The sequence below is a fragment of the Haliotis rubra genome, unplaced genomic scaffold (genome assembly GCF_003918875.1).
Source record: "Haliotis rubra isolate DU_JTF1 unplaced genomic scaffold, ASM391887v1 Scf463, whole genome shotgun sequence".
Taxonomy (NCBI): Eukaryota; Metazoa; Mollusca; class Gastropoda; order Lepetellida; family Haliotidae; genus Haliotis; species Haliotis rubra.
In genome coordinates, this window is record NW_025767150.1 from 179491 (window position 1) to 206742 (window position 27252).

Here is a 27252-nt window from a genome sequence, read left to right on the forward strand (position 1 = left end):
TACGTAAATATGAAAACCAGCGTAACTAGTAATGCGTACAGTACTTCAAATTTTGCATAAAACACATTATATCACAGAATATGAACGACATGTATTTTGTATTATGGCCTGCTGTATTATCTCCCTTGGCGGATATGAACTTTGACTGTCAAGGCACCCATGTGATTTAAATTTCAGCCAATCACAAATAATCAATGTTGCCGCCATCTTTGGCGAGAAATACGGCGAGACACTGTCTCCGAAAATTTTGTGTCTTATCCGTAATTACACAGAAATATTTTAACAATAAGTAGTAATTGTTTAAGACAACCCAGCCATGGCGACTGAAGGGGGTGGCAAGATTAAACCTAAACGCAGCCACTCGACTTCAAAGCCATACGAAAGACGAAAGGTAGGGCTTTTGCTGGTACACGTGAGTTTTGTCTTACGTGATCACAGATATTGTATCTTCAGTGCGATGTCCGTAAACGTTGAATATGAGTTTGATTTCATGATAACATACATATTATTTATGTAGATCCTGATGTTGAAGGAATTGATCTCTAAAAAACCATGTACTTTCACTCAAAAGAGTCGTGATTCATGCTTGGCGACGTGGTTGTGTAATTTACCAAGTGAAAGTTCTCAAGAGAATATTGTTTTTTAAACAAATTTTGATCCAAATCCAAATTTGGTGTTAACACTACCGAAATTCGCACTCCACCAACAGTTGTTGATACACAGGCCCACAACGTATATGTAATCTATGTAATATGAAAACAAATAATTTGAATAACGTTACAGAAGAGTTTCAGAAGAAATAAATTAAATATTGGATCATGTATTTTTCTGAAATTACAAACTGGCTTTTACTCAATGTATATCTACCTATTTGAGAAGCTTTCATACAAATATGCACACAATATTTCAAAATTCCAATAGCTGTAACAACAAATAGCATAGTTACTCATGTATCCATTCAAATTACATGCCTATATTTCTTTAAGTATGTTTATTTATCAATCAGAAGCAGTGGCTAATATGTAACTATGTTGCTGTATCTGCTATTGTTCATTGGACATGTATGTACTCCCTTCAAAGATTTGATGTGTTGTCTTTAGTTCATACTAGCTACTTGGGATAGCACATACACAGGTACAGATAGGAAGTAAATGGAGCAATATTTTAATCAGAATTATTTTGCTAACAAATCCACTTGCATAAGTCTGTGAAAAGAAATGAATAACTTTATAATAGCACTGTTTATCCCAAGTAATTCACTGTAACTAATTTACTTACATCTGATGTGATGATTTCCTGGTTTCTGTTACATTTGTTTTGACATTTCAGTCACTCTTGGGTAAGGTGACGGATACTGTAAAAGATTTGCTTGCTCCATCATGGTTGACGGATTTTGTATCAACTGTGTCAAAGAAGACTCCTCCCAAAGACAAGAAGGATGCTTTTATAGAGGAAGAGGAAGATGTGTTCATGGTATATAAAAGTCTTCTTTTTTGTGTGTGAAATCAGTGCCTGATCAAGCATGTTAAGTGCATGAAATGTCAACATAGACATTAATTAGACTTTGTAATTATTCAAAGGTGTCTGTGTTCAAAGAATAAACAAGGATTCCAAAGATCATTAACATTGTTTGGGAGGGCCACCAGGACAAATACTGTGTATCAAGAAATATGAGTTGAGTTGCACGATCATACAGTGACTGAGATTTGTAATTGAGGTGTGCTCAATTCTGGTTAATCACCATACCTTAGATGTTTTCATAATCAAATTGTATCCATTACTTCCCTGAATTATCACCACGCAGCATACCAAAAGACGTTAAAATATGGTACTTGTATGTCCCTGTCTGGCGCTCGGCATTAATGGGTACAACAAGGACTGGTGGTCTCGGAGTCAGTATAATGTGTCTGAGTGGGGTATTCATGCTTCACTGCGGCATGGTATCTCAGTGGGCTAGCACTATAAAACCAGCTGAAGTCTGGGCTAGTACAAGCAGCCGCACATACACGTACACACGCATTCACGTCGTCATATGAGCGAAATATTCTCAAGCGTGACGTTAAACCCAATTTCACCTCACCTCGCCTCACCTCACCTCAATCAAGCACTCAATGATTACCGAAAGAAAATGATCATGCTGATAGACATGATCCATCTTGAGTATTTAAGCTGTTGTCGTATACAACATTATCACACTTCGACCCGTGAAGATCAGGGGTAGAATAGGTCTTCAGCAACCCATGCTTGCCACAAAAGGCGACTATGCTTGTCGTTAGAGGCGACTAACAGGATCGGGTGGTCAGACTCGCTGACTTGGTTGACACATGTCATCGGTTCCCAGTTGCACAGATCGATGCTCATGCTGTTGATTACTGGATTGTCTGGTCCATACTCGATTATTTACAGACCGCCGCCATATAGCTGGAATATTGATGAGTGCGGCGTAAAACTAATCTCACTCACTCTATCACACTTCAAGTTAGTGCTAGCCTGTGAAGATTGAGTTAAGGTCATATTATTTGCCAGATCAGAAAATGTACAAGCTGATAGGCATGGAATTATACACTACAGTAAATTATTAAAATGAAATATAACAGGCCACACATCCCAGTAGCTCTTGTACACAGCAGGTGCTCATGAGGTCATGTCATTAGAGATGCTGCAAGTCGCTGTGCAGAGTTTACAAGGGCTAGCCAGAAACCCTTCATAGTTAATTTAGAATCCTGGTCTGACCCCAATTATGTTTCTGGCTGTATCCCCACCATATCATGTGGTGGCGCATGGTCCTGTGCTCAAAGCTCAGGTCACCAATCGGTGAAGTTAAGCAGCGTCAAGCTTGGAGAGTCCTTGGATGGGTGACCATGTTTGGCAGGTTGACTCCTGAGAGTTTCTAGGACTTGAGTCCTGCCCCACAACGAAGCACATGTGACACATGTGGTCTCAACTTAGGCAAGTGAGTTTATTCAAAATTGTCTCTGTTCCCCCAGCAGGAAAATGGGTACCCGGTGGTAAAAAGTCATATGACTATAACCTTCTAGCGTTTAACAGGCAGCTTGGGTTATCCGGGGTAATAATGTGCTGTGCGTTGATTGTTAGAGCTATGAGCATACCTAGTGTGGAGTTTGGCGCTATATAAATGGACACATTATTATCATTGTCATGGATTTCACCAAACACTTGAGGCTTGAATTACCAAGGGGTTGCTCCTTAGATTCCATGATATAAATGGAATGCTGGTCAAAGCAGCATTTAACCAAATTTGTTCACAGAATGAGCAAAAACATGCCTTCCCACATTCCCTAATATCAGTTTATCAAGACATTATCTGCAAATTGTTTAATGTATTTAAAATTCATTGTTTGTGAAATGAATGCTTGTCAAGTTATTTTGCAAAGAAATCTGGCACCACATTACCAATTTTCTTCATTCTGTAATGACACTTAACCTCCTGATACATATTTTCTGCACAAAAGATCATTTAGTCTAATCATTGCTCATGTATCGGTGAATCGCTACTGCTGAGTGTTTTCTGAGCCTTTGTATTTATTTGGGATGGGTGTAGGAGGTTTAATGTGTATCATAATGTTTTAAGGAATTAAGGAAACATTTTGAAGGATTTTGGCAATTGTAAGACCTTTTAAACATTATGAATTCATAATCACTTATCCATAAAATTATGGAAAGAATGAACTTCTATTTACCAATAAACTGATTATTCCAAACACTCTGTATTTGTTGATAAATGTCATGTCATTGTTCAGCTGGAATTTATCAAAGGATTTCAAACTGAGTGCCCTTAAAAGGCAAATTGGGGAAAATTGTGATGTTCCTAATTTGATTTTGTTGTTAGTAATGTAAGTGTTCCCATCTATATAAGTTTGGTGGAATTTAGAATTTAAGCACAAAGGAATTTTATTTGTCAGTTAATAGTAACTGTAGCTAAAAAGTGTGGAGATTACTGACAAAACAAGATTCCTAACCCTGGTGTTTCTGGTTTTAGAGCCCTGCTCAGTCAGCCATCACAGCTGAACAATGTAAGGAAACCTCCTCGCATGCAGCAGCAGCAGGAACGTGACAAGCGCAATGCAGTGCCTGCACCCCGGTCTGCAACTGCCACAGCTGCAACTCACCTGGACCCTGCCGTCCCATCAACATCCCTGGCGCCACCTCAGCCATCATTCAGCTCATCACATCTGCCTTTCTCAAAGTTTACCCAGCAAAAATCAAGAATCCCAAATGGTATTTATCACATTGTTTTGAGTTTTAGTCTGGGCAAATCCTATTGTTAGGCCTAGTCGCATCAAAGCCTGTTGCTGGTAGTAATTTCTGATGTAATGAGACCCTATTCTCTCATGAATACAGACCCGTGAAGATCCAGGGTAGAATAGGTCTTCAGCAACCCATGCTTGCCACAAAAGGCGACTATGCTTGTTGCAAGAGGCGAGTAACAGGATTGGGTGGTCAGGCTCGCTGATTTGGTTGACACATGTCATCAGTTCCCAATTGCGCAGATCGATGCTCATGCTGTTGATCACTGGATTGTCTAGTCCAGACTTGATTATTTACAGACCACCGCCATATAGCTGGAATATTGCTGAGTGTGGCGTAAAACAAAACTTACTCACTCACACTCTTATGAATACACTCTCTTAATTGAGGACAAGGACATGCAGCAAAGGGGCTGCTGACTGACTGCAAAGCTGCCTTGAAAATTCAACCAATTGTTCTTTTGTTGTTTGATTGCTTGGTATTCTCTTTATTCTGTATTGAAATTATTGTTGCTAATGACTTCCACATAAAGACTTCTTAATGTAAGAATTGGGTTTACAAATATATATCTTATCTGCCACTGTTTTACTTACCAGTGTGCTTCACTTCGTAGACATTTGTTATTCTCCGCAATCAGCAATATTCCAGCTGTAGTTAGTTGACTCTGGACCAGAAAATCCTGTGACACCTAGAGTATTGGTCTGCACAATTAGGATATGATAATGTTTCTATCAAGCCCGTGAGTCGGGCCCGTGATCCCATTTGTCACCTCTTACAACTAGCATGGGTTGCTTAAGTGGATTCTAACCCAGATCTCCACGGATACACAACAAGTACACATTAACTATCCGCACTTCTAACATGTCTGAGTAGCAACCAAATCACTCACACTTGTAGTTTATGCTCAATTTGCATCACCTTATGCTTCTATCCATTGGCTCTGTTAGGGCACAGTGCAGATTGAAGAAGTAGTTACTCCTGTTTCATTGCAATCTATCCGGATGATAGATTGAAGAAGTGTTTACACCTTCCACTGTTTAACATGTATCAGAAAAATGGAGTTGTTCTCCTGTTTCATTGCAATATTGTGAAAACTAGTTCCTAAGTGATTATTGTACATGGTTTTGTCGAAAATTACTTTTATCTATCCAGATGACACCATGTCAGAACGAAGTGATGTGTCTCGATCCACAAGCGGGTGTTCGTCCATGATTCCTCACCCGGACAAGCAAGCCTATCAGAGGGAGATCCTTCAGCTGAATGATTCTGCTCTAGACATGTTGAAAACAGACTTTCAAACAGCTGAAGTTTTTCAGCCTCCAAGGGGTGGTCAAGCTGCACAGAAAGATATGCCGGCACAGAGGTCTCAGCCTATTGGTATGTTTCGTGACAGGGAAGAGTTGGACATGTATTATCACTACCTGATGGATTGTTTAACGCTGCACTCAGCAATATTCCAGCTATGTGGCAGCGGTCTGTAAATATTCGACTCTGGACTAGACATTCTGGTGATCAACAGCATGAGCATCAATCAGTCTATGCAATTGGGATGTTACACATTTAGTGTATCACATCTCTGACAGCAGAGGTCGTCAGTTCCCATTGCTGACATCAGTTCCCGTTGCTAAGCTTATTTGCACCCAATACTATGTTTGTCTGTACTCAATGCTAAGGTTGGCAGTACCCAATGCTTTCCAATGCTAAGGTTGGCAGTACCCAATGCTAAGGTTGGCAGTACCCAATGCTAAGGTTGGCAGTACCCAATGCTTAAAGTTGGCAGTACCCAATGCAAAGGTTGGCAGTACCCAATGCTAAGGTTGGCAGTACCCAATGCTTAGGTTGGCAGTACCCAATGCTAAGGTTGGCAGTACCCAATGCTAAGGTTGGCAGTACCCAATGCTTAGGTTGGCAGTACCCAATGCTTAGGTTGGCAGTACCCAATGCTAAGGTTGGCAGTACCCAATGCTATGCTTAGGTTGGCAGTACCCAATGCTAAGGTTGGCAGTACCCAATGCTAAGGTTGGCAGTACCCAATGCTTAGGTTGGTCAGTACCCAGTGCTTAGGTTGACCGCATTACCCAATGCTAAGGTTGGCAGTACCCAGTGCTTTCCAATGCTAAGGTTGACAGTTCCCAATGCTTTCCAATGCTAAGGTTGACAGTTCCCAATGCTAAGGTTGGCAGTACCCAATGCTAGAAGTAACCCTGAAACATTGTTTCCATATGATAAAGAAGTTGATGGTAGGAGATTACTTGCTTTGGCCATTGGACTTAAAAGAACATTTCCATATCAATCATTTGTTCTCTTACAGCCCCAAAGATGTTTGAGACATTTGTCAATCCACCGAAGACATGGACTGCAGAAGCATCATCATCCCGCCAAGGGCGTCCTTTGGCCCCGGCTGTCAGGGAGAAACCAGGCTTCAACACTTCACTATTTGGTTCCCCTGTTCTGGTATGTTGGAGCTGTTTTACTGAACGTGTCAGTTTAACCTTTGAGATACTTGTCTGTATAATTTGTTTAATACGGATAACCCTTGATGTGAGTATGTGTGTTGATTTATTTTGACACCAGTTTTATGGAATTTTACAGAACCAGTCCTCATCTATACTGGGTGAAAGCTTTGGGGAGTCATCCTTCTATTCTGGCAAGACAACATATGGAGGTGCATCAGCCTACAGAAAACTCAACTCCACAGCTCCCTACCAGGTACAGTAGGCTTACACCTACCCTTGTCATTAACTGAAGGTTTTCTCTTTATTGGTTGCTTACATTTGTCTAAAATTCGCTGTAGGTGATCAATTGTTTTCATCGAAAAATGTATTGCTTCATGATTGTCCCCCGCTGCAATTCGGAACAGGGGACTATGTATTCAGCAGCGTCTGTATGTCCATATGTACATACGTCCCAATTCTTGTTAACGCGATGTCTCATGATCGGTTGTACCCAATATCTTCAAATTTGGTGACAGCCTACATTGGGGAATTACACAGACACACTTGATTTGAGTGACCTTGAACTTATTTTTAAGGTCACCACAACACTTTGATCACTTTTGAAACTCTTGTTAACGCGATATCTCATGAACTGTTGTACCCAGTATCTTCAAATTTGGTGACAATAGGGGATTGCGAAGACACCAGTCGATTTGGGTGACCTTGAACTTTTTGAACAGTTCAAAGTCTTGTTAATGTGATATTTCATGCACTGTTGTACCCAATATCTTAGAATTTGGGATAATGTGAGCTTTGACTTCGTCGCTACAAGGGTTAAATAATGCTGATGTGTTTTAGTTCACTCACTTTGAGAGTAACTTTTGTTCATGCAAGAGATTTATTTTCATACAACAAATGACACGGCATTATGTTTACACAATTTCAGACTGCACTGCCAATTCGTAAACAACTGAAACCAAAGCCTCTCAACAACAGCTTCAATGCAGTGACTAGTTCCACTGCCAGACGAATCCTGGAAACACTGGAGCGAATGTCTACACCCCTCTCAGTGAGTTGAATGCACTTTGTTTTATTCTCATACTTACTATAATCTGCAACATTTATTTGCCTGGTGATAGCAAAGATTCCTGGAACATGTTAAACTATGAGTGCTGATTGTATGTAGTTATGACTTGGGTATCATGAAAACATTGACATCATCATGTGAAAAGATGTTTCAAGGTGTATCATATGAAAACATATTTCAAGGTGTATCATATGAAAACATATTTCAAGGTATATCATATGAAAACATTTCTCAGGTATATGGTTTCTTCTTTCTGGTTTGCTAGTGATGTAAAATGTTCTCATTTCAGGATGCAAAAAAGATCCCTGCCAGTGAATCTTTCCTGACTGATTCTGTGTTGTCATTCACAGTGAGTGTCATTGTATTACTGCAGCTCAGTGTATACAGTTGGTTGAGTTAACAGTGAACCAAAAGTAAATTTCTGTATAGTATCATCTGTATAATGTAGTAAACATGGAATAAATGTGAAAACTGCACCATGTATAATGAAAATGGGTTGTTCCCATATTTTGACCTAACATGGCTGACATGATTTTGGCTGAAACAACACAATCAAGCATTTCTTGAATATAGTAAAACCATATTACTCACTCACTCACTCGTGACACAATCGAGAGGATCATAACTGCCAGTAATGACAACCTTCCAGGTAAGATTGGGGTGGTGGGGTAGCCAAGTGGTTAAAGCGTTCCCTCGTCATGCCGAAGACCTGGGTTCGATTCCCCACATGGGTACAATGTGTGAAGCCCATTTCTAGTGTCCCCCGCCGTGATTTTGCTGGAATATTGCTAAAAAGCGGCATGAAACTAAACTCACTCACTTCTGGTAAGATTAGGTTATGTTATAACATGTCTGTATAATGTGCCTGTTTGTTTCAGCCTGGCAGTTACAGAAGACGATCCTTACGTCCACTCACTGGTGTCGGGGCAACAAGGAGGTCACTAGATGTAAGTACGCTGAGTAGAGTGCAACAGGGTAGTTAACACTTGTTTCATTTTAGAACTGAACTAATAAAATATATTCATTAAGAATTGTTGGTCTCCTGCATCCTATGTCAGGGTTATGTATAAATTTATAGTATCTCATGGTTTTACTCATTTACTTATTATTGGTCTTGTCGGATGCGGGTGGTGGGGTGGCCCAGTGGTTATAGCATTTGCTCGTCACGCCGAAGACCAGGATTCTATTCCCCACATGGTTACAATGTGTGAAGCCTATTTCTGGTGTCCCCCGCCATGATATTGCTTGAATATTGCTAAAAGCGGTGTAAAAATGAACTCACTCACTCACTTATCCGGGACCCGTGAAGATCCGGGGTAGAATAGGTCTTCAGCAACCCATGTGCTTGCCTTAAAAAGGCGACTATCTTGTCGTAAGAGGCGACTAAAGGGATCGGGTGGTCAGTTTCGCTGACTTGGTTGACACATGTCATCGGTTCCCAATTGCGCAGATCGATGCTCATGCTGTTGATCACTAAATTGTCTGGTCCAGACTCGATTATTTACAGACCGCCGCCATATAGCTGGAATATTGCTGAGTGCGGCGTAAAACTAAACTCACTCACTCACTCACTTATCCGGATGCTGACAGATGTTGGTTTTTGACCTGAATCCCTGTCCTCACTCTTAAAACCTGAACGATGCTACAACTTGATTAAGTATGTTTACTAGCCAGTCTTCTGTTTGATGTGTCAGGTACCTAAGGGCCCCCCTACCAGTCAACTGAAGACTCCTTCCATCGCGTCTATTTCCAAGAATCGCCAGAAGCTCTTGTCGTCCACGCCAACGTCCTCTCGGATACCGGAACCAAAGATAAAGAATCAGGACAGTGGTGAGGAAGATGAGGACAGCAGGTCAGTGACTGTCTCTAGTTAGCCATGTAATGTTAGTTCAGGGAGTTATCTGGGGATCCAAAGTAAGCATACACACCATTAAGCCTCTTACTGTTACTGATACAAACCAGGGGCTCCTTTCCACGAAGCAACCTTTACTAAGGTTAACCTTAATTCCCATTCTTTAACATTGTACTAAGGCTACCTTAGTGACTTACGATCACCTTAGTGCTTTGTGAAAGGATGCCCTGGTCTGCAGAGCCGTAACATTTATATTCTCTTGAATAGGGACTTTTTTTTGTGTTTCCAATTTACTGATTTATGCTGAGGCCAGATATCAGCCTCTATTAAAGTCTAGATAAATTCTTGTGGTTAATATAGTCCTTTTCTAAAAATATTTTTATCCCCCGCAAAGCAGTTTGCGGGGGGTATTAAAATGGACTCCGTCCGTGCACGTATGTCTTTTCCGGAGCAGAACTCTAAAACCGTTCAATATTTCTTCACCAAACTTGGCACATAGATAGATCTGGTGGTGTACTGGTGCCTTTTGGTAGTTTTGGAATTCTGAATAAAATAGTTTTGACGTTTCCATTGCAACAAGTTTGACTTGCCCTGAAATTGTGGTAGTGCTCTTTTCCGGAGCTGAACTCTAAAACTGTTCACTATTTCTTCACCAAACTTGGCACATAGATAGGCCTGGTGGTGTACTGGTGCCTTTTGGTAGTTTTGGAATTCTGAATAAAATATTTTTGGCGTTTCCATGGCAACAAGTTTGACAGACTGAAATTGGTGATAGTGCTCCTTTCTGGATCAGAATTTTAAGAACCGTTCAATACTCTCCTTCCACTTTTCTATATACACACCTAAATATTTGACATAATCATAACTCGTAGACATAAAACATGAAGAGTAATTTGCCATTGCGGGGGATATTGATGACTTTGTCTTCTTGTTATATATATTTTGGGAGTCACTAACAAACAATAATTTGGGGAAATTCTTATTCATGTGTTAAGTTGAATTTTGGGGAGCCTAATGTGTATGGTTGCTTGAAAAGGATTAATGGTGGTAGTTTGTTGTTAGCGTCTCACTCAGCAATATTCCAGCTATATGGTGGCGGTCTGTAAATAATCGATTCTGGTCCAGACAATCCTGTGATTAACAGCCATCAATCTATGCAGTTGGGATACGATGACAAGGGTCAACCAAGTCAGTGAGTCTCACCCCACGATCCCGTTAACAACAAGCATGGGTTGCTGAAGACCAATTCAAACCCGGCTCTTCACGGGCGTGAAAAGGATTAGGAAACCAAGCTCAGACTTGATAGTTAATAGGTTGCTGTACTTAATAATGTGCCAAGTTGTCTTAAAATTATTATACTACCTTAAAGGTCACATGCAACGTAAAACACAACTTTGCAGATTCTGATACCTTTCGGTATGGACTTACCGAAACAAATAATCAAAAATGCAAATTCAACTTATAAAGTTGAAAAATAACGCAATGAAAAAAACCGCGCGAAATCAGATTTCAAACGATTCACTAATTTTCCCCCGACTTTTCGCGGGAAAACTGGTTTACACAGCTGGGCTGCGCTCATAGCACGTGCGCAGTGAAATAGGTTCGCGTAACTTGGAAGCGGGCTGTCCGGTGAATACTCGGTGAAGGCTTTGGTGTGAGCTATTTTCCTAATGTTTTGTTGATATCTCACAGGCGCGAGCTTTTTATATGTTATGACAGTAAATAAACTGTTGATATAATTTCATTTGTCTATTTCACCACACGTTCTTCTTACCGAGTCACTTTCTCAGTTCGATACTTAAATGCAACTGTGATATAGATATGTCGTTGTCACAGACAAAACTCAATGTCTTGTTTTATTGACACCTGTGTGTCTGCCTGCCTGTCTGCTAATGACAATATTCAATACACAACTGCGATCACTGACCACATGCAATTTGAACTTAACACCAATCAGGCTATACGCCATAAAGAAAATGCATTGATTTATGGCCCGAGTTCGGTCTCTGTCACATTATGTAATTACACAGACAGGCAGGTGTGATACTTGAACACATGACATGTTATGATGTCTGTTGATTGTAAAATGTTATACACAAAAAATGAGCATGTATTTACAAAACCCAACATCTCTCTCTATATATATACACACGATTAACCGTGAAGGCATCTGCAAATGAACCAGCCGTTACACTTGAGTGCACACTCACCCGCTCTGACTGGGTTCGGTATCCTGGCTCCTTCGTTTCTTGGGAAGTAAACCCAAGTACACAATATTGCACTTTTGATTTGCGATTGTATGCTTATAATTTTGTTTATACGTTTTTTCATAATCAGCAATGTATATTATATGTCATGAATAAGTGATAATTGTGTTTTAATTATGTTTTATTTTTTGGTTGCATGTGACCTTTAAAATCAAGAGATGAAATGAGTTATGACTGTGTAGATTAGATAGTTATAATGCTGCTCAACTTAACATGGATAATCAGATGTCATTCTATTTGAATATACACTTGATAAATCATGACAGTATCGTTGATGACAATAATAAAAATATCTGTATCAAGTGGAGTAGTGTGTTAATGTAGCTATACCACATGATTTTTTCATATTGCAGATAACTGAATATAAATAACATTGTCTGACAGCTGACATTCTACTGATATCAGATCACTTTTCCTTTTTGAAATCGGACCATAGATAAATATTTTAGAGGCAAATAAAGCGTCGAAATTCGAGGGCCCGGTCTAGATCAATTTTGTTCATAATTAGTGGAAAGTCGCGGACCGCTTTTTTCGTCAAAAATATCTAAATTTTTCCAAAACTTTGCTGTTGGTTGGTGTATTTAAACAAAATTTGGTACATAGGGTAATTGGATACCACTGATTTCATTTTTGGCATCAGAATTCACATAAATCCAATGGATTAAGAGTTAAAAAATTGAATGAATAGTGAGTACCCGAGTAATATGGACCATGACTCCATGGGAATTCACTGTCTTTAAAGATCATACAAAGATCCTAAATATCATTACATAAACAACAAACACACTCATACCTTTCAAACATTTTTATTCTTGATGTACTCATTAAACATGACCAATGTAAACTTGACAGATAGCAATATCACAGTCAAAACTTATGAATATTTAAATCATTTGTTTTGACTGACATAAGTAGAAATTTCATTGTCCACACAAAAATCAAATGCATCACACACAATTGTCTGTCTCAGCTTGAATACAATAAAGGAATAACAATGTTCACAATATTGTCTGTTAGAAAGTTACTTTCTCCACTGGACTTGACACTTCCTCACATGATTATACAGCCCAATACCTGCAATATCACAAAAAAAAGAAATATAAAATATATGTTAGTTTTTTTGCATGATTATATTTTGTTACTGTTTTGTTTTTACTTTCCAGATGTTCAGTTGCAATAAGTATTACTTGTATTCATGGAATTTCAGTTAACCTGTGTTTCACCAGCTGAAAAATCAACTGAATGTTATGAACTTTTCACTGAAAATCAACCAATAAATAAATAATTTCTGTGCACAGGAATGTACTAAATGCAGATAAAACCATCGCCCCTACATTAGGGGTCCCTTCAAATATTGATTTCTTTTTTGAAGATACTAATGTTACGTACAGTAACATCTAAAAATTGAAATAAACTTACTGTGGGTATGTTGATAAAGTTCAGTGTGAATGTCAGTGTGTGTAAGTGATGTCCATTGTTTTAGGTTTATTTTACAGGCAATCTAAAAATCACACCAAATTTCCGGAAATTCGAAATAGCATTGATCATTGATGCTTGGGGAATAGACAATAAAACACAACCGTTACTTAGAACAAACATATTGGTATGTCGCCTGTAGATCGTTAGTGTTGTTACATTTCGATTGACATTACCCCGCGACCCTACTAAAATGCAGACGTTATCAAAACAATCTAACCATGTCAGTGCACAAGTCAAATTTGCAATTAAAGATCACAAGACAAGATTATCTACCATTTCAGTCCTAATTTGTTTATGCTAGGCACTGTATTATATGCAGGGATTAAGATTACCGTGCGTATTTGTCTCGGTACACAAAGCCGGAAATAGCAATCAGCTGTGCACACCTCCCTGGCGATCTACCGGTGATTCAGTTAAAACATACCCAATAATACAACGGGACAAATTCTGATGCAGTGATCTGAGGAATATAGTATCTAAAACCTTTATTTTAGCAACAGAAATAATTTTGCCATTTTAATTACAGGTTCTTTTGCATAATTGTAAAATATTTATAATCATAACGCAGGTTATGCGGCGGCAGTTTGGTGTTATGCCGGATAGTTTTCACGCGGGGAACATGTCCTGACCTGTCACCGATGACGTTTCGCGCGATCTCGCTATTTCAACTTCGAAAACAGTTTGTTGACATGTTAGCGTCCAGCTACAATAAATATGACTTTTAGCGAAGCAATATCTATATATATCCATTTTCTGTCAACTACACTATCTATATATCATGCTGTTTACAGACCGAACCGAAATCAGCACAATCTGAACTGTCGATCGAGCCGAGGGTAAATACTGCATAGGAACTGTTTCTCGGAATGAAATATTACGTGTAAATTATTTTCATAAAGATTAATTTCAGTAGATGGCGATTTTAGCTTTCATAAGTCACTATTCTGATAATTCGCTATGCATTAACTGTTTGACATTGTGACTGTAAGACAGTAGCCGAAACCGTTAGTGATCTACGGACTGCTGAGCGCTGCTGTTAGTGCTAGCAGGTCGGGCTCAGGGTGGCGAAAATGGGGCGTTTTGAACGGCACTACTTTCATATTACGCGATCTCACGCCGTTTTACCCAATTTTAATATTGTTGATATATACATCAAAATAAAGGGGAAATGTTGCTCTTTATGCTACGCGATGTTACAGATTGAAAACGGACTTACCTTGCAAATGGCGAGTACTTGAAAATGGGGAACTTTTCAAACGCCAATTCCACATCGTTCCACTTCATTCGTCGAAATATAAAATATACCACATGAAAGACCATCTTCTGATCTTATTGTCCACCAATTTTTATGACATTTCAACTCGAAACAGCAGCACCACGGTGCTTTGAAAATACCCCGACGAAACTGGGCACTGCCATCAAACGGTCCACGGGACGGGACCATCGACAGATTGACAAAGCTGACATTCACCTCGCTGTCACTAATTAACTGAACAAACAACAAACACCATTTTTTGATATTATTTACTTTAATGTGTTTTCTAAACATATCAGAAGAAATAACTGAAAAAGATTCAATAGTTTTTCTGTAGTATGCGAATAAAGAAATTATTCCAGGGTAATTAGCCAAATCTAGTCAATTAGTGGGGGGCAGTGGTATAGCTAGTTAATGAATGTTGGTTTCTAGGATGACTGTTTTTGTTCCAGTCATGAGGATGAGCCGGTTGTGATAGATGACTGGCCTGGAGGTGGAGGAGGCAAAGGGGGCAAGATGATGAGGGAGAAGAGCTATCGTTCCTCCGCTAGACGGAAACCGGGAGAAGACGAGGAAGAAGAGGTATGTACATCATGGCTTCAGATATTCTTAGCTGTGTGATGTGTGATTTAATATACTAGGAACAAACGACCAAGTCTTGCCTGTCAATACACTTAAGCTTGATTTGTCTGTGTCGTGGCATTTTGATGTATGAACAGAAGGGCACATGAGTGGCCTCCCTTTTCAGATCTGTCACATTTTGTGTATTTTGTAGAGGTGGAAGAATGCATTCTTTTTGAAGTTATTGATTTTATTTTTCTAACATTTTTTCATGACATGAAATGCAGTGTGTACTTTCATCCAGTTATATGATGATATTGTCTGACACCTCGTATGAAAGAGTGATTTTATTGCACAATATTCTGATACTGGATAAATGAATAAATTGTTTTAATTCTTTTATGAGTGGTCATGCTGGTATGAGCCAGGGTCCAGTTCCACAAAATGTTTGTAGTGTACATTATTTTTAAGTCTACAATAAACTATAGAGATACGACAGGTCGTAACATTACAAAGGCTTTGTGAATCGGGTCCCAGGGATTTGGTAGCATCTTCATGCTCTTCATGCTTTCAAGACGGATACTGAATTTGCTGTGCAGAGTTTTGGCCCTTGATTGTGACCAAAACCTGTAATAACTGGTCCAAATCTCAGTAGATTCATCAGGACCATGCCATTCAGTTGCACTCAGGTGATAGAATGAAACACTGGTCAAAATGTCATTGTACCAAATTTACTCTTGAATAGGATAAACAAGGTGTATTGTTTGTGCAATTTTTTCTGTTAGGTAGTTTGCTGCCCAGGCACAATTGTGGACTGCACTCACACACCACACTTCAAATATATAATGAGACCACATTGATTATGCATTAAGTAATTTTTAGCATAATTTGAATATATGTACAAGTATCACAAGATGTTTTGCTTGAAGACCCGATATACCTTGCCACAACTCATCTTGTTACTTATCCAGTACATGATGATATTGTCTGACACCTCGTATGAATCAAAGTGATTTCATTGCACAAAAATCTGATACTGGATAAATGAATTACAGTATTGTTGGGGTTTCTTTTATGGTTGGTTGGTTGGTGCCGCCACCAATATTCCAGCCATATTGGTGGTGGTCTGTAAATAATCGAATCTGGACCAGACAGTCCAGTGATCAACAGCATGAGCATCGATCTACGCAGTTTGGATACATGTCATGTTGGTATGAGCAAGGGATTTGTTAGCACAATTTGCATGCATTCTCACCACATCACACCACGCTCCACACCCTGCTCCACACCACACCACACCACACCACGTTCCGCACCACACCACACCACACCACACCACACCACACAACACACACAAACCACTTTGCCCTGCCACACCACACCACACAAATTGAGTGTGTATTGCTGCAGTATAATATGATTGAAGATTTGTTGACCTTGCCACAACTCATCTTGTTACTTATCCAGTACATGATGATATTGTCTGACACCTCGTATGAATCAAAGTGATTTCATTGCACAAAAATCTGATACTGGATAAATGAATTACAGTAATGTTGGGGTTTCTTTTATGGTTGGTTGGTTGGTGCCGCCACCAATATTCCATCCCATATTGGTGGTGGTCTGTAAATAATCGAATCTGGACCAGACAGTCCAGTGATCAACAGCATGAGCATCGATCTACGCAGTTGGGATACATGTCATGTTGGTATGAGCAAGGGATTTGTTAACACGATTTGAATACATTCTCACCACTCCACGCCTCACCACACCTCGCTCCACACCACACCACACCTCACCACACCGCGTCACACCGTCCGTGTACATACCACGCCGCACCGCACAAATCGAGTGTGTATTGCTGCAGTATAATATGATTGAAGATGTGTTGACCTTGCTGCAACCCATCTTGTTACTTATCCAGTACATGATGATATTGTCTGACACCTCGTATGAATCAAAGTGATTTCATTGCACAAAAATCTGATACTGGATAAATGAATTACAGTAATATTGGGGTTTCTTTTTTGGTTGGTTGGTTGGTGCCGCCACCAATATTCCAGCCATATTGGTGGTGGTCTGTAAATAATCGAATCTGGACCAGACAGTCCAGTGATCAACAGCATGAGCATCGATCTACCCAATTGGGATACATGTCATGTTGGTATGAGCCAGGGATTTGTTAACACAATTTGCATGCATTCTCACCACTCCACACCACACCACACCACACTCCACACCACACCACACCACACCACACACCACACCACACCACACTCCACACCACACCACACCACACCACACCACACCACACCACACACCACACCACACCACACACCACACCACACCACACCACACCACACCACACTCCACACTGCACCGCATAGCACAGATTGAGTGTGTATTGCCGCAGTATAATATGATTGAAGACTTGTTGACCTTGCCACAACTCATCTTATTATCCATGCAGTACGTGATGATATTGTCTGACACCTCGTATGAATCAAGGTGATTTCATTGCACAAAAATCTGACACTGGATGTTTAATATACATGTGAATCTTGTGAGGATAAGTCAGTCAAGTTAGCAAGGAACAAGAAGACATTGTAGAGTTCTCATTTGGATGGATGGCTGCCAAATAAGACCAGCACTCACATGAACAGGCTGATAAATGCCTACGGCTTTGTCAATACTGTGAGAGTTCTTAGTTTCAGACACCTATTATCTCCCACAACACGTTTCGCGGTGGGGTATTAAAATGGACTACGTGTATGGGTGCATGTGTGTGTGTGTGTGTGCGTATGCGTGTCAGTACACATTTGTCTTTTTCGGAGCAGAACTTTAAAACCGTTCAATATTTCTTCACTAAACTTGGCACATGAATAGATCTGGTGGTGTACTGGTGCCTTCTGGTAGTTTGGGTATTCTGAATAAACTAATTTTTGCGTTTCCATGGCAACAAGTTTGACTTCGATTGAAATTGGTGGTAGTGCTCTTTTCCAAAGCAGAACTTAAAAAACGTTAAAAACTATTACTTCATTAAACTAGGCATATATACTAGGCACATAAGAAACTGTGGATACAAAAATTTAAAATCTAAATTTATCAAACCTGTGTAGACACATAAGGATTTAAACTCAGAGATTAGTGACTTGTATCCAACGTGGCATGCACGCAAGCCACGCCCGTGATGTCATCAGTGGGTTCGCATGCCCGGAGACGCAGGTAATACGTTGTTGCACGCGGTTGGTGTTATTCGAAAGAGAAACGGAGCAAATGATTGCCACACAATACTGTCACTTTGGAAAGCTCAACCCCTGCCAATCGCGATCGCGTTTCAAAAAAATTAAACGGCTATTGAAACCCATAGCATGCCAAGGCTCACGTTTGCAGAACGTCATGAGGCCATTGGGATGGTCCGTGGGGGAATGTCTCAACGACTAGTGGCTGCACATTTCCACTGCCACTTGAGCACCATTTTTGCACTGGTGAGACACTACCAGAACACAAATGAAGTCATCGATCGGCCACGTTCTGGACGTCCACGTGTAACAACACCAAGACAGGACATATGGATAAGGGTGACCTTCTTCGCCACAGGTTTCAGACTGCAGTGATGACTGCCTGAACCATCCCAGGACTTCGGCATATCCACCCCAACACAGTTCGACAACGTTTACGTCATCACGGGATCAGATCACGACGTCCCGCCATACGGCCTATCCTGACACAACGTCATCGACAAGCTCGCCGAATGTGGTGCCGAAATCATTTCTGCAGGCCCTTGTTTTGGTGGAGAAATGTTTTTACAGATGAGTCCAGGTTTAACATTTCCTCATAGTGATGGACGCCAACGCGTGCCTATAGACGCGTGGAGAACGTTATGCACAGGCCTGTGTCTTGGAGAGGAATCGCTTTGGTGGTGGTTCCGTGATGATTTGGGGTGGAATAACAGCACGCCAAAGAACTCCTTTGGTGATTGTTCAGGGCAACTTAACTGGTGTGGGCTACAGGGATCAGATTCTTCGACCTGTGGCAATTCCTTTTCTGCAACGTCATGGCCCTGGGTTAACATTCCAACAGGACAATGCCCGCCCTCATACAGGAAGGGTTGCTATGGATTCCTTGCAACACCACAACATTGACTTGCTGCCTTGGCCTGCAGATTCACCGGATCTCTCCCCGATAGAGCATGTTTGGGACGATATGGATGGACGTCCACGCCGTCTTCCTCATCTGCCAGATAACGTCCTTGACCTTGCAACAATTTTGGCATTTCCGTGGCAACAAGTTTGACTTCGATTGAAATTGGTGGTAGTGCTCTTTTCCAAAGCAGAACTTAAAAAACGTTAAAAACTATTACTTCATTAAACTAGGCATATATACTAGGCACATAAGAAACTGTGGATACAAAAATTTAAAATCTAAATTTATCAAACCTGTGTAGACACATAAGGATTTAAACTCAGAGATTAGTGACTTGTATCCAGCGTGCATGCGCGTACCCACGTTCGTGATGTCAGTGGGTTAGATCGCCAGAGGCGTGCAATCACGTTGTTGCCGCGTGCATTCGAAAAGAAGCGGGCAAATGATTGCCACAATACTGTCACTTTGGAAAGCTCAACCCCTGCCAATGCGATCGTTCAAAAAAATTAAACGGCTATTGAAACCCATAGCATGCCAAGGCTCACGTTTGCAGAACGTCATGAGGCCATTGGGATGGTCCGTGGGGGAATGTCTCAACGACTAGTGGCTGCACATTTCCACTGCCACTTGAGCACCATTTTTGCACTGGTGAGACACTACCAGAACACAAATGAAGTCATCGATCGGCCACGTTCTGGACGTCCACGTGTAACAACACCAAGACAGGACATATGGATAAGGGTGACCCTTCTTCAGCATACAGGTTTCAGACTGCAGTGATGACTGCCTGAACCATCCCAGGACCGGCATATCCTCCCCAACACAGTTCGACAACGTTTCGTCATCCGCGGGATCGATCCACGACGTCCGCCATACGGCCTATCCTGACACAAGCGTCATCGACAAGCTCGCCGAATGTGGTGCGAAATCATTTCTGCAGGCCCTTGTTTTGGTGGAGAAATGTTTTACAGATGAGTCCAGGTTTAACATTTCCCATAGTGATGGACGTCAACGTGCCTATAGACACGTGGGAGAGCGTTATGCACAGGCCTGTGTCTTGAGAGGAATCGCTTTGGTGGTGGTTCCGTGATGATTTGGGGTGGAATAAACAGCAGCCAAAGAACTCCTTTGGTGATTGTTCAGAGCAACTTAACTGGTGTGGGCTACAGGGATCAGATTCTTCGACCTGTGGCAATTCCTTTTCTGCAACGTCATGGCCCTGGGTTAACATTCCAACAGGACAATGCCCGCCCTCATACAGGAAGGGTTGCTATGGATTCCTTGCAACACCACAACATTGACTTGCTGCCTTGGCCTGCAGATTCACCGGATCTCTCCCCGATAGAGCATGTTTGGGGCGATATGGATGGGCGTCCGCCGTCTTCCTCATCTAACAATTTTGGCATTTCCATGGCAACAAGTTTGACTTCGATTGAAATTGGTGGTAGTGCTCTTTTCCAGAGCAGAACTTAAAAACCGTTCAATGTTTCTTCACCAAATTTGGCACATAGATAGTTCTGGTGGTGTACTGGTGCCTTCTGGTAGTTTGGGACTTCTGAATAAAATATTTTTGGCGTTTCCTTGGCAACAAGTTTGATTTAGACTGAAATTGGTGGTAGTGCTATTTTCTGGAGCAGAACTCTTGAAAAACCTTTCAGTACTCTCCTTCCACTTTTCTATATACACACCAAAACATTTGACATAATCATAACTCGTAGACATATTCATGAAGAGTATTTTGCCATTGCGGGGGATATTGATGACTTTGTCTTCTTGTCTCGTATCAATACTGCCATGAACCTGTGAAGGATCTTCAGTAACCAATCCTTGTTGTAAGAGGAGACTAACGGATCGGGTGGTCAGGCTCGACGATTTGGTTGACACAAGTCATGTCATTGTATCCCAATTGTGTAGATCAATGCTCATGCTGTTGATCACTGTATTGTATGGTCCAGTCTCGATTATTGACAGACCACCACAAATAAAGAAACACTGTCATTGTATCCCAATTGTGTAGATCAATGCTCATGCTGTTGATCACTGTATTGTATGGTCCAGTCTCGATTATTGACAGACCACCACAAATAAAGCTGGAATATTGCTGAGTGCGGCATAAAACTAAGCTTGCTGCACTCACTCACTCACTCACTCACTCACTGCTCCTTACCATGGCATGTTGGTTCTCATAATTTGGTCATATGTAAATCTGTGACACAACTGAATATCAATCTGAACAGTTGTAGTACAGTATACAATGTAACACTAAATGAGGATCAAGCTGAAAGTGTTGTTATGAGGGATATGCTTGTTGCAGGTTGAGCCTCCACCACTCAAGACAGACTTCACCCTACCTGTAATGAGTATGCCTGCATTCAACTTCAAGCCAACACCGGGTTTGGCGAAGAAAGATAAGACTGTGTCGCGACCTGTGGAGGGGGACAAGGCTGCCAACCTCAAGTTCACATTTTCAACCCCAATACAGAAGAGTGGGCCTTCAGGTTCAACGACTTCTGAAAGGGCAGAGGTAGGGCACATGGGGAATTGTTGTAAAATCATGATTCACCCCAACTGATCAGTCTTTACTGTTCTGGTTGATCATAATGCGAGGGAATGTAGTCAACGCCTCGTCCGTCCGTCAGTCATCATTTCGATTCCAGAGCATGATGATAAAATTTAAATATTTTTCAACTAAAAACTTGGTATATATGGAAACAAAACCTTTCAATATCCTAAAGTGGTGCCTTTTGCTTTGTTATTTACAGATATTTGGCATTTATATTTATCATGATTACCATTGAAACGATTTGGACTTAGCTTAAGACAATCAAGTTGAACTTTAAGTAACTGTCAGATGACACTCACTCACTCACTCACTAGTACTCTTAAACGAGCAGAATGATGTTAATTTCGAAAAACTATTCTGAGGAAATAATGTGGTTTGATGGCTCTCCGTGTGTGTCAGCACACATTTAATTTACTCTGTCATTGACCTGACAGTGTTATTGTTATCCCCCGCAACGCGTTTTGCGAAGAAAGATATTAAAATGGAGTCCGTCCGTCCGTCCATGCGTGCACATTTGTCTTTTCCGGAGCAGAACTCTAAAACCGTTCAATATTTCTTCACCAAACTGGGCACATACATAGATCTGGTGGTGTACGGGTGCCTTTTGGTAGTTCGGGATTTCTGAATAAAATATTTTTGTCATTTCCATGGCAACAAGTTTGACATAGACTGAAATTGGTGATAGTGCTCCTTTCTGGAGCAGAACTTTAAAAACCTTTCAATACTCTCCTTCCACTTTTCTATATACACATCTAAATGTTTGACATAATCATAACTCGTAGACATAATCATGAAGAGTACTTTGCCATTGCGGGGGATATTGATGACTTTGTCTTCTTGTTTAGTGTAATAATGGTTTCATTAATGTAATATTAATATCAATAAATGGCTGTCATTTTTGTAATGAATGTTAAAAGACCATTAGATAATAAAAGGCATTTGGACTTATCATACATGATTATGTATGTGTGAATGATGCCACTATTTTTCATTGTCCTATCCTCACAGGGTTTCAAGTTCAGTTCCCCTCTCAAAGTCACAGACAAAGAGTCCTTGCCTAAATCATCCACATTCACTGCCATTGGTGGTAGTCAACCAGCTTTTAAACCATTGCTGAATTCCTCAGTCACTGCACCTGTCTGCAAGCTAGGAAATGGAGGTAAGATCTGGAATTCGGACGTGTTACCCAATGGGAATATTGAATCTGTTAAGTAGTTTCAGTCTTTCCTTACACATTACAGAATATTCTGCTGCCAGAGTCTTGCATCTTGCACTGATAGATGCATCATTGAATAAAGTTGGCATGAAGTTCGACCAAGGCCTGATCCACTCACCTCACTATGGTCAGAAGGATGCAATTGGACCCAGACTCGATCCATTCACATCAAGATAGTAAAAAGCATGTAATTGCTGACTGCAGCATGATAACATTACAGAGTTTTAGTTTGGTTCTTTTTCTGGAACATTGATTGTTATCAAAACTGTCCTTCAGCTGTTTTTCAAATTTCATTATGTTTGTGATATAGATCGTATTTGAGATTACTGCTGTCTTATTCCAGTGCATGATGATACTCTCTGACACCTCATATGAGAGAAATGATTTCACTGCAAATGCATAATCTGATGCTGGAATCACTATATCTAATCAGATGTATATATACTGTTCAACTATTGCTAGGGAGAACACCATTAAAGACTAGTTTGCCCCCAGTAAATGTTATAACTATTTAAGTGTGGTGTTGTACAAGAACTACATGTAGGGCAATGTTACAGGTATTGGCATGAACATGAAGCCTCCAGTGAGCAGTGGACAGGCTTTTAAACCTGCTGAAGTTCTGAAGAAGGGGAGCGTGATGGATGTATTAGGTGGAGGTGCTTTCAAGCCTTCCTCAGATCTGAAACAAGGGAGTGTGATGGACGTTCTTGGGAAAGATGGTCCCAAGTCTACTGGAGTAGCAAGCCAGTTGAAGTCTGGCAGTGTTATGGACATTCTGGGGAAAACTTCCAATGATACTAGTTCTTCACCATCAGGGTTTAAACCTGCACTGCAACTGAAAGAGGGGAGTGTCATGGACATCTTAGGCAAGGGTAAGCTCACGATATTTGAAAATCTCCACACAAAACAGAGTTATGGCCCTTGTTTGTTAGGGTTTATGGTTTTGCTAAATTGAGGATAACATCCATTTTAAGAGACTAACTAAGAATTATTTCATAGGTTTTCTCTGACCTATACACATCAGGAATGTGCTAAAATGGCACCTCAGTTTTTCTGGGATTTTCAACAAAAAGGATTTCCTTTGGTTTTTCCAAGGTAACAGATTTTTCAATGATTCCACACCTTTACAAATGTACTGGGCAATTTGGCAATTGATATATTGTTTCTACCAAAATATTGACAAATTATTTGTGATTGTAATCGTGAAAGGATGGCGGGGGTTGTAGATGACCACATCTTGTTATCCCCCACAATGTAACACGTTTTGGGGTGGGGATGTATTAAAATGCACTCCATCCGTCCGTCCATGCGTGCACATTTGTCTTTTTCGAGCAGAACTTTTAAACCGTTCAATATTTCTTCACCAAACTTGGCACATAGATAGGTCTGGTGGTGTACTGGTGCCTTTTGGTAGTTTTGGATTTCTGATTATTATATTTTTTGCGTTTCCATGGCAACAACTTTGACTTTGACTGAAATTGGAGTTGGTGCTCTTTTCCGGAGCAGAACTTTAAAACCTTTCAATACTCTCCTTCCACTTTGCCATATACACACCAAAACATTTGACATAATCATAACTAGTAGATATATTCATAAGAGTATTTTGCCATTGCGGGGGATATTGATGACTTTGTCTTCTTGTTCAGGTTTAGAATGCCAGTGAAATTTCCAACTCATGATACAATATTGAGATAGCATATTGTTCTTCTCCAACACATGATGATAACATCTGACACCTCGTCTGACCAACATGATTACTGCTTGAACCTGATGCTGGAGGAACCATAAGAGAGTCTGTGTTATAATAAGCTTAGTGCATTCTGGACATGTTCCAGCTGACCTCCCAACTGTATCACTGGGCATCTCCCATTACTCATGGCTTGTATGTTGCAGGAAAAGACAAAACTCCAGTTTCAAGTAACCCTATGACCAAGTTCTGCAAAAAGCCAGGGGAATGGGATTGCGACACCTGTCTTGTACAGAATAAGTCTGAGGCCACTAAATGTGTCGCATGTGGAACTTCCAAGCCGGGGTCGGGGCCGAAACCACCTCCTCCATCAGGTAGGAACATCATTTGGGGTTTGTTGAGCTAATGGGCTGAGCCAGTTTCCGTATTCCATGAACTGGAAAATATGTCCTCCTTTCTACAAATGAAATATTTCTGTGACTTTCAGAAGAAGAAAAAATTCTGCTAGCTTTGGACCATTTAAGCAGCTTCATGTAGCAGAATTTAGGAAATGTCCACATTCCTGATATTACCTATATCTGTTACAGAAAAGGATCTCTGAGTTCTGGCCAGCCAAGCCTGTCGTCCATGTTCAAACCTTCCGCTGGAAGTTGGGACTGTGGCACATGCATGATTCAGAATAAGCCAGAGGATACCAAATGTGTGGCCTGCAGTACTCCCAAGCCTGGAGCTGCAGCAACAGGTAAATATTATCCTTTTAATTGGTGTCAATATGTAAGGTAATATTACTTGTCATTACATCATCTATTGCAGACTCTCCTGTCAGTCACTATCCATTCAAGTCAGCCTGCCTGTATATATAATATATTTGTTATCACCCACAACACATTTTGTGGGGGGTATTATTTTGGACTCCGTGCAGTTTCGTCTTTTAGAGGAGAACATAAAAACTGTTCTATGTTTCTTCACTAAACTTGGCACATAGATAGGTCTGCTGGTGAACTGGTGGTTTTTGATAGTTTTGGATTTCTGAATAAAATAATTTTTGCATTTCCATGGCCAAAAATTTGACTTTGACTGAAATTGGTGGTAATGCTACTTTCCGGAGCAGAACTTTATAACCTTTCAATACTCTAATTACATTTGTGGGTATTCAAGAACCTAATGACATAAATCAACAGTACCCCTCTATTTCTGTATCAGCATTAATGAGGGACATCAAACTGTGGAAGAACTCAGGCAGTCTGTTATTGATACAAGCATGCTAGTATATTAATGGATTACGCATGTTTTCGTTCAATCAATGTGAAGAACAATGTAACATCTGACATTCATAACTAGTTGACATATTCACAAAGAGTATTTAACCATTGAGGGGGATATTTATGACTTTGTCTTCTTGTTGATATTGCTTGACAAGCTGCACAATTTGACACAGTGAGTACAGGGTTGGGTACCTCTGATAATATCCAGCTGAGCCACAATTTATTTCTGACAAGTGATTTACATACAATAAGCAGTTTTATTCCTCGATTTCCACAGGCCACTAACTAAAAGACAAATTGATGTGTCTTTCTGGTAATGTTTGCTTTATCTTGAAATGAGAATTCCAGCGTGTGAACTACCTATAGGACACTGTGGAAGTGATCTCTTTTTTCTCCATTTTTCATGAGTCATTTAATGTAAAAGCTTTTTCGTAACAGATATCCCTGTTAAATGCCTGTGCAATGTTTTTCAACTAAAGGTACCGGATCTCTGAGTTCTGGCCAGCCAAGTCTGGCATCCATGTTCAAGTCGTCGGCTGGAAGTTGGGACTGTGGCACATGCATGATTCAGAACAAGCCAGAGGACACGAAGTGTGTGGCCTGTAAAACTCCTAAACCTGGAGCTTCAACAACAGGTAGTCTGCCTAGAGTAATTAGTCCAGTCACTGTACTTCTCTAGGTCCAGTCTCATCTCTTCAATGTCCAGGAACATTTGTAAGCTGAGCTGCAGCTTGCTCTTGATGGTGATGATGGTTCTGAGAGCAGAGTTGGCATTGGCACATTGTTAGAAACAAATATCCTTTAGTTCTTGTTCATGGATTTAATAACATTAGTGTCATAATGGTTATGAAAATATGAAGGGTTCACCTCTCGAAGTGGGAGGGGGTATTGGTTTGAGTTCCGTCCTTCCTTCTGTCCTTACCTGCGTCCTAGATGATAGGGACCGATTTTCTCAAAAACGGTTACAGGTAGGGAAACCAAGTTTGATATGTGGTTTCAGGACATGTATGCCTTGATGGAGTCTGAAAACTGTATGTGAAATGGATATATTTGGATTCACATAGGAGTAGTGTAACACACCGCTTTATATATGTACTTATGTATCGCATGTGTAACATCTGTCCTTATGCTAATGATAATAATAAAAAGAGAGTTTGAAAACAGGAACCA

The 27252-nt window shown here is 40.5% G+C and overlaps 1 protein-coding gene and 1 long non-coding RNA gene across 2 annotated transcripts in view; one reads left to right on the forward strand and one right to left on the reverse strand.

The window, feature by feature from the left end:
- The first annotated feature begins 208 nt into the window (after positions 1-208).
- Positions 209-27252, forward strand: part of LOC124290371 (nuclear pore complex protein Nup153-like) — a 37194-nt gene continuing 10150 nt past the window's right edge. The window contains 19 exon segments of the mRNA XM_046727077.1: positions 209-391; positions 1330-1473; positions 3593-3627; positions 4001-4239; positions 5422-5646; positions 6581-6723; positions 6862-6978; positions 7651-7773; positions 8081-8140; positions 8670-8738; positions 9486-9643; positions 15097-15226; positions 21666-21875; positions 22923-23073; positions 23688-24002; positions 25024-25181; positions 25184-25191; positions 25405-25559; positions 26562-26717. Coding sequence (XP_046583033.1) covers positions 317-391; positions 1330-1473; positions 3593-3627; positions 4001-4239; positions 5422-5646; positions 6581-6723; positions 6862-6978; positions 7651-7773; positions 8081-8140; positions 8670-8738; positions 9486-9643; positions 15097-15226; positions 21666-21875; positions 22923-23073; positions 23688-24002; positions 25024-25181; positions 25184-25191; positions 25405-25559; positions 26562-26717 — 2671 coding nt within the window. The 5' untranslated portion in view covers positions 209-316.
- Positions 12701-15048, reverse strand: LOC124290366. Its single transcript, XR_006901906.1, has 2 exons — positions 13722-15048; positions 12701-12984 (listed from the first exon to the last, which is right to left on the reverse strand). It is a non-coding gene; the product is annotated as an uncharacterized LOC124290366 (long non-coding RNA).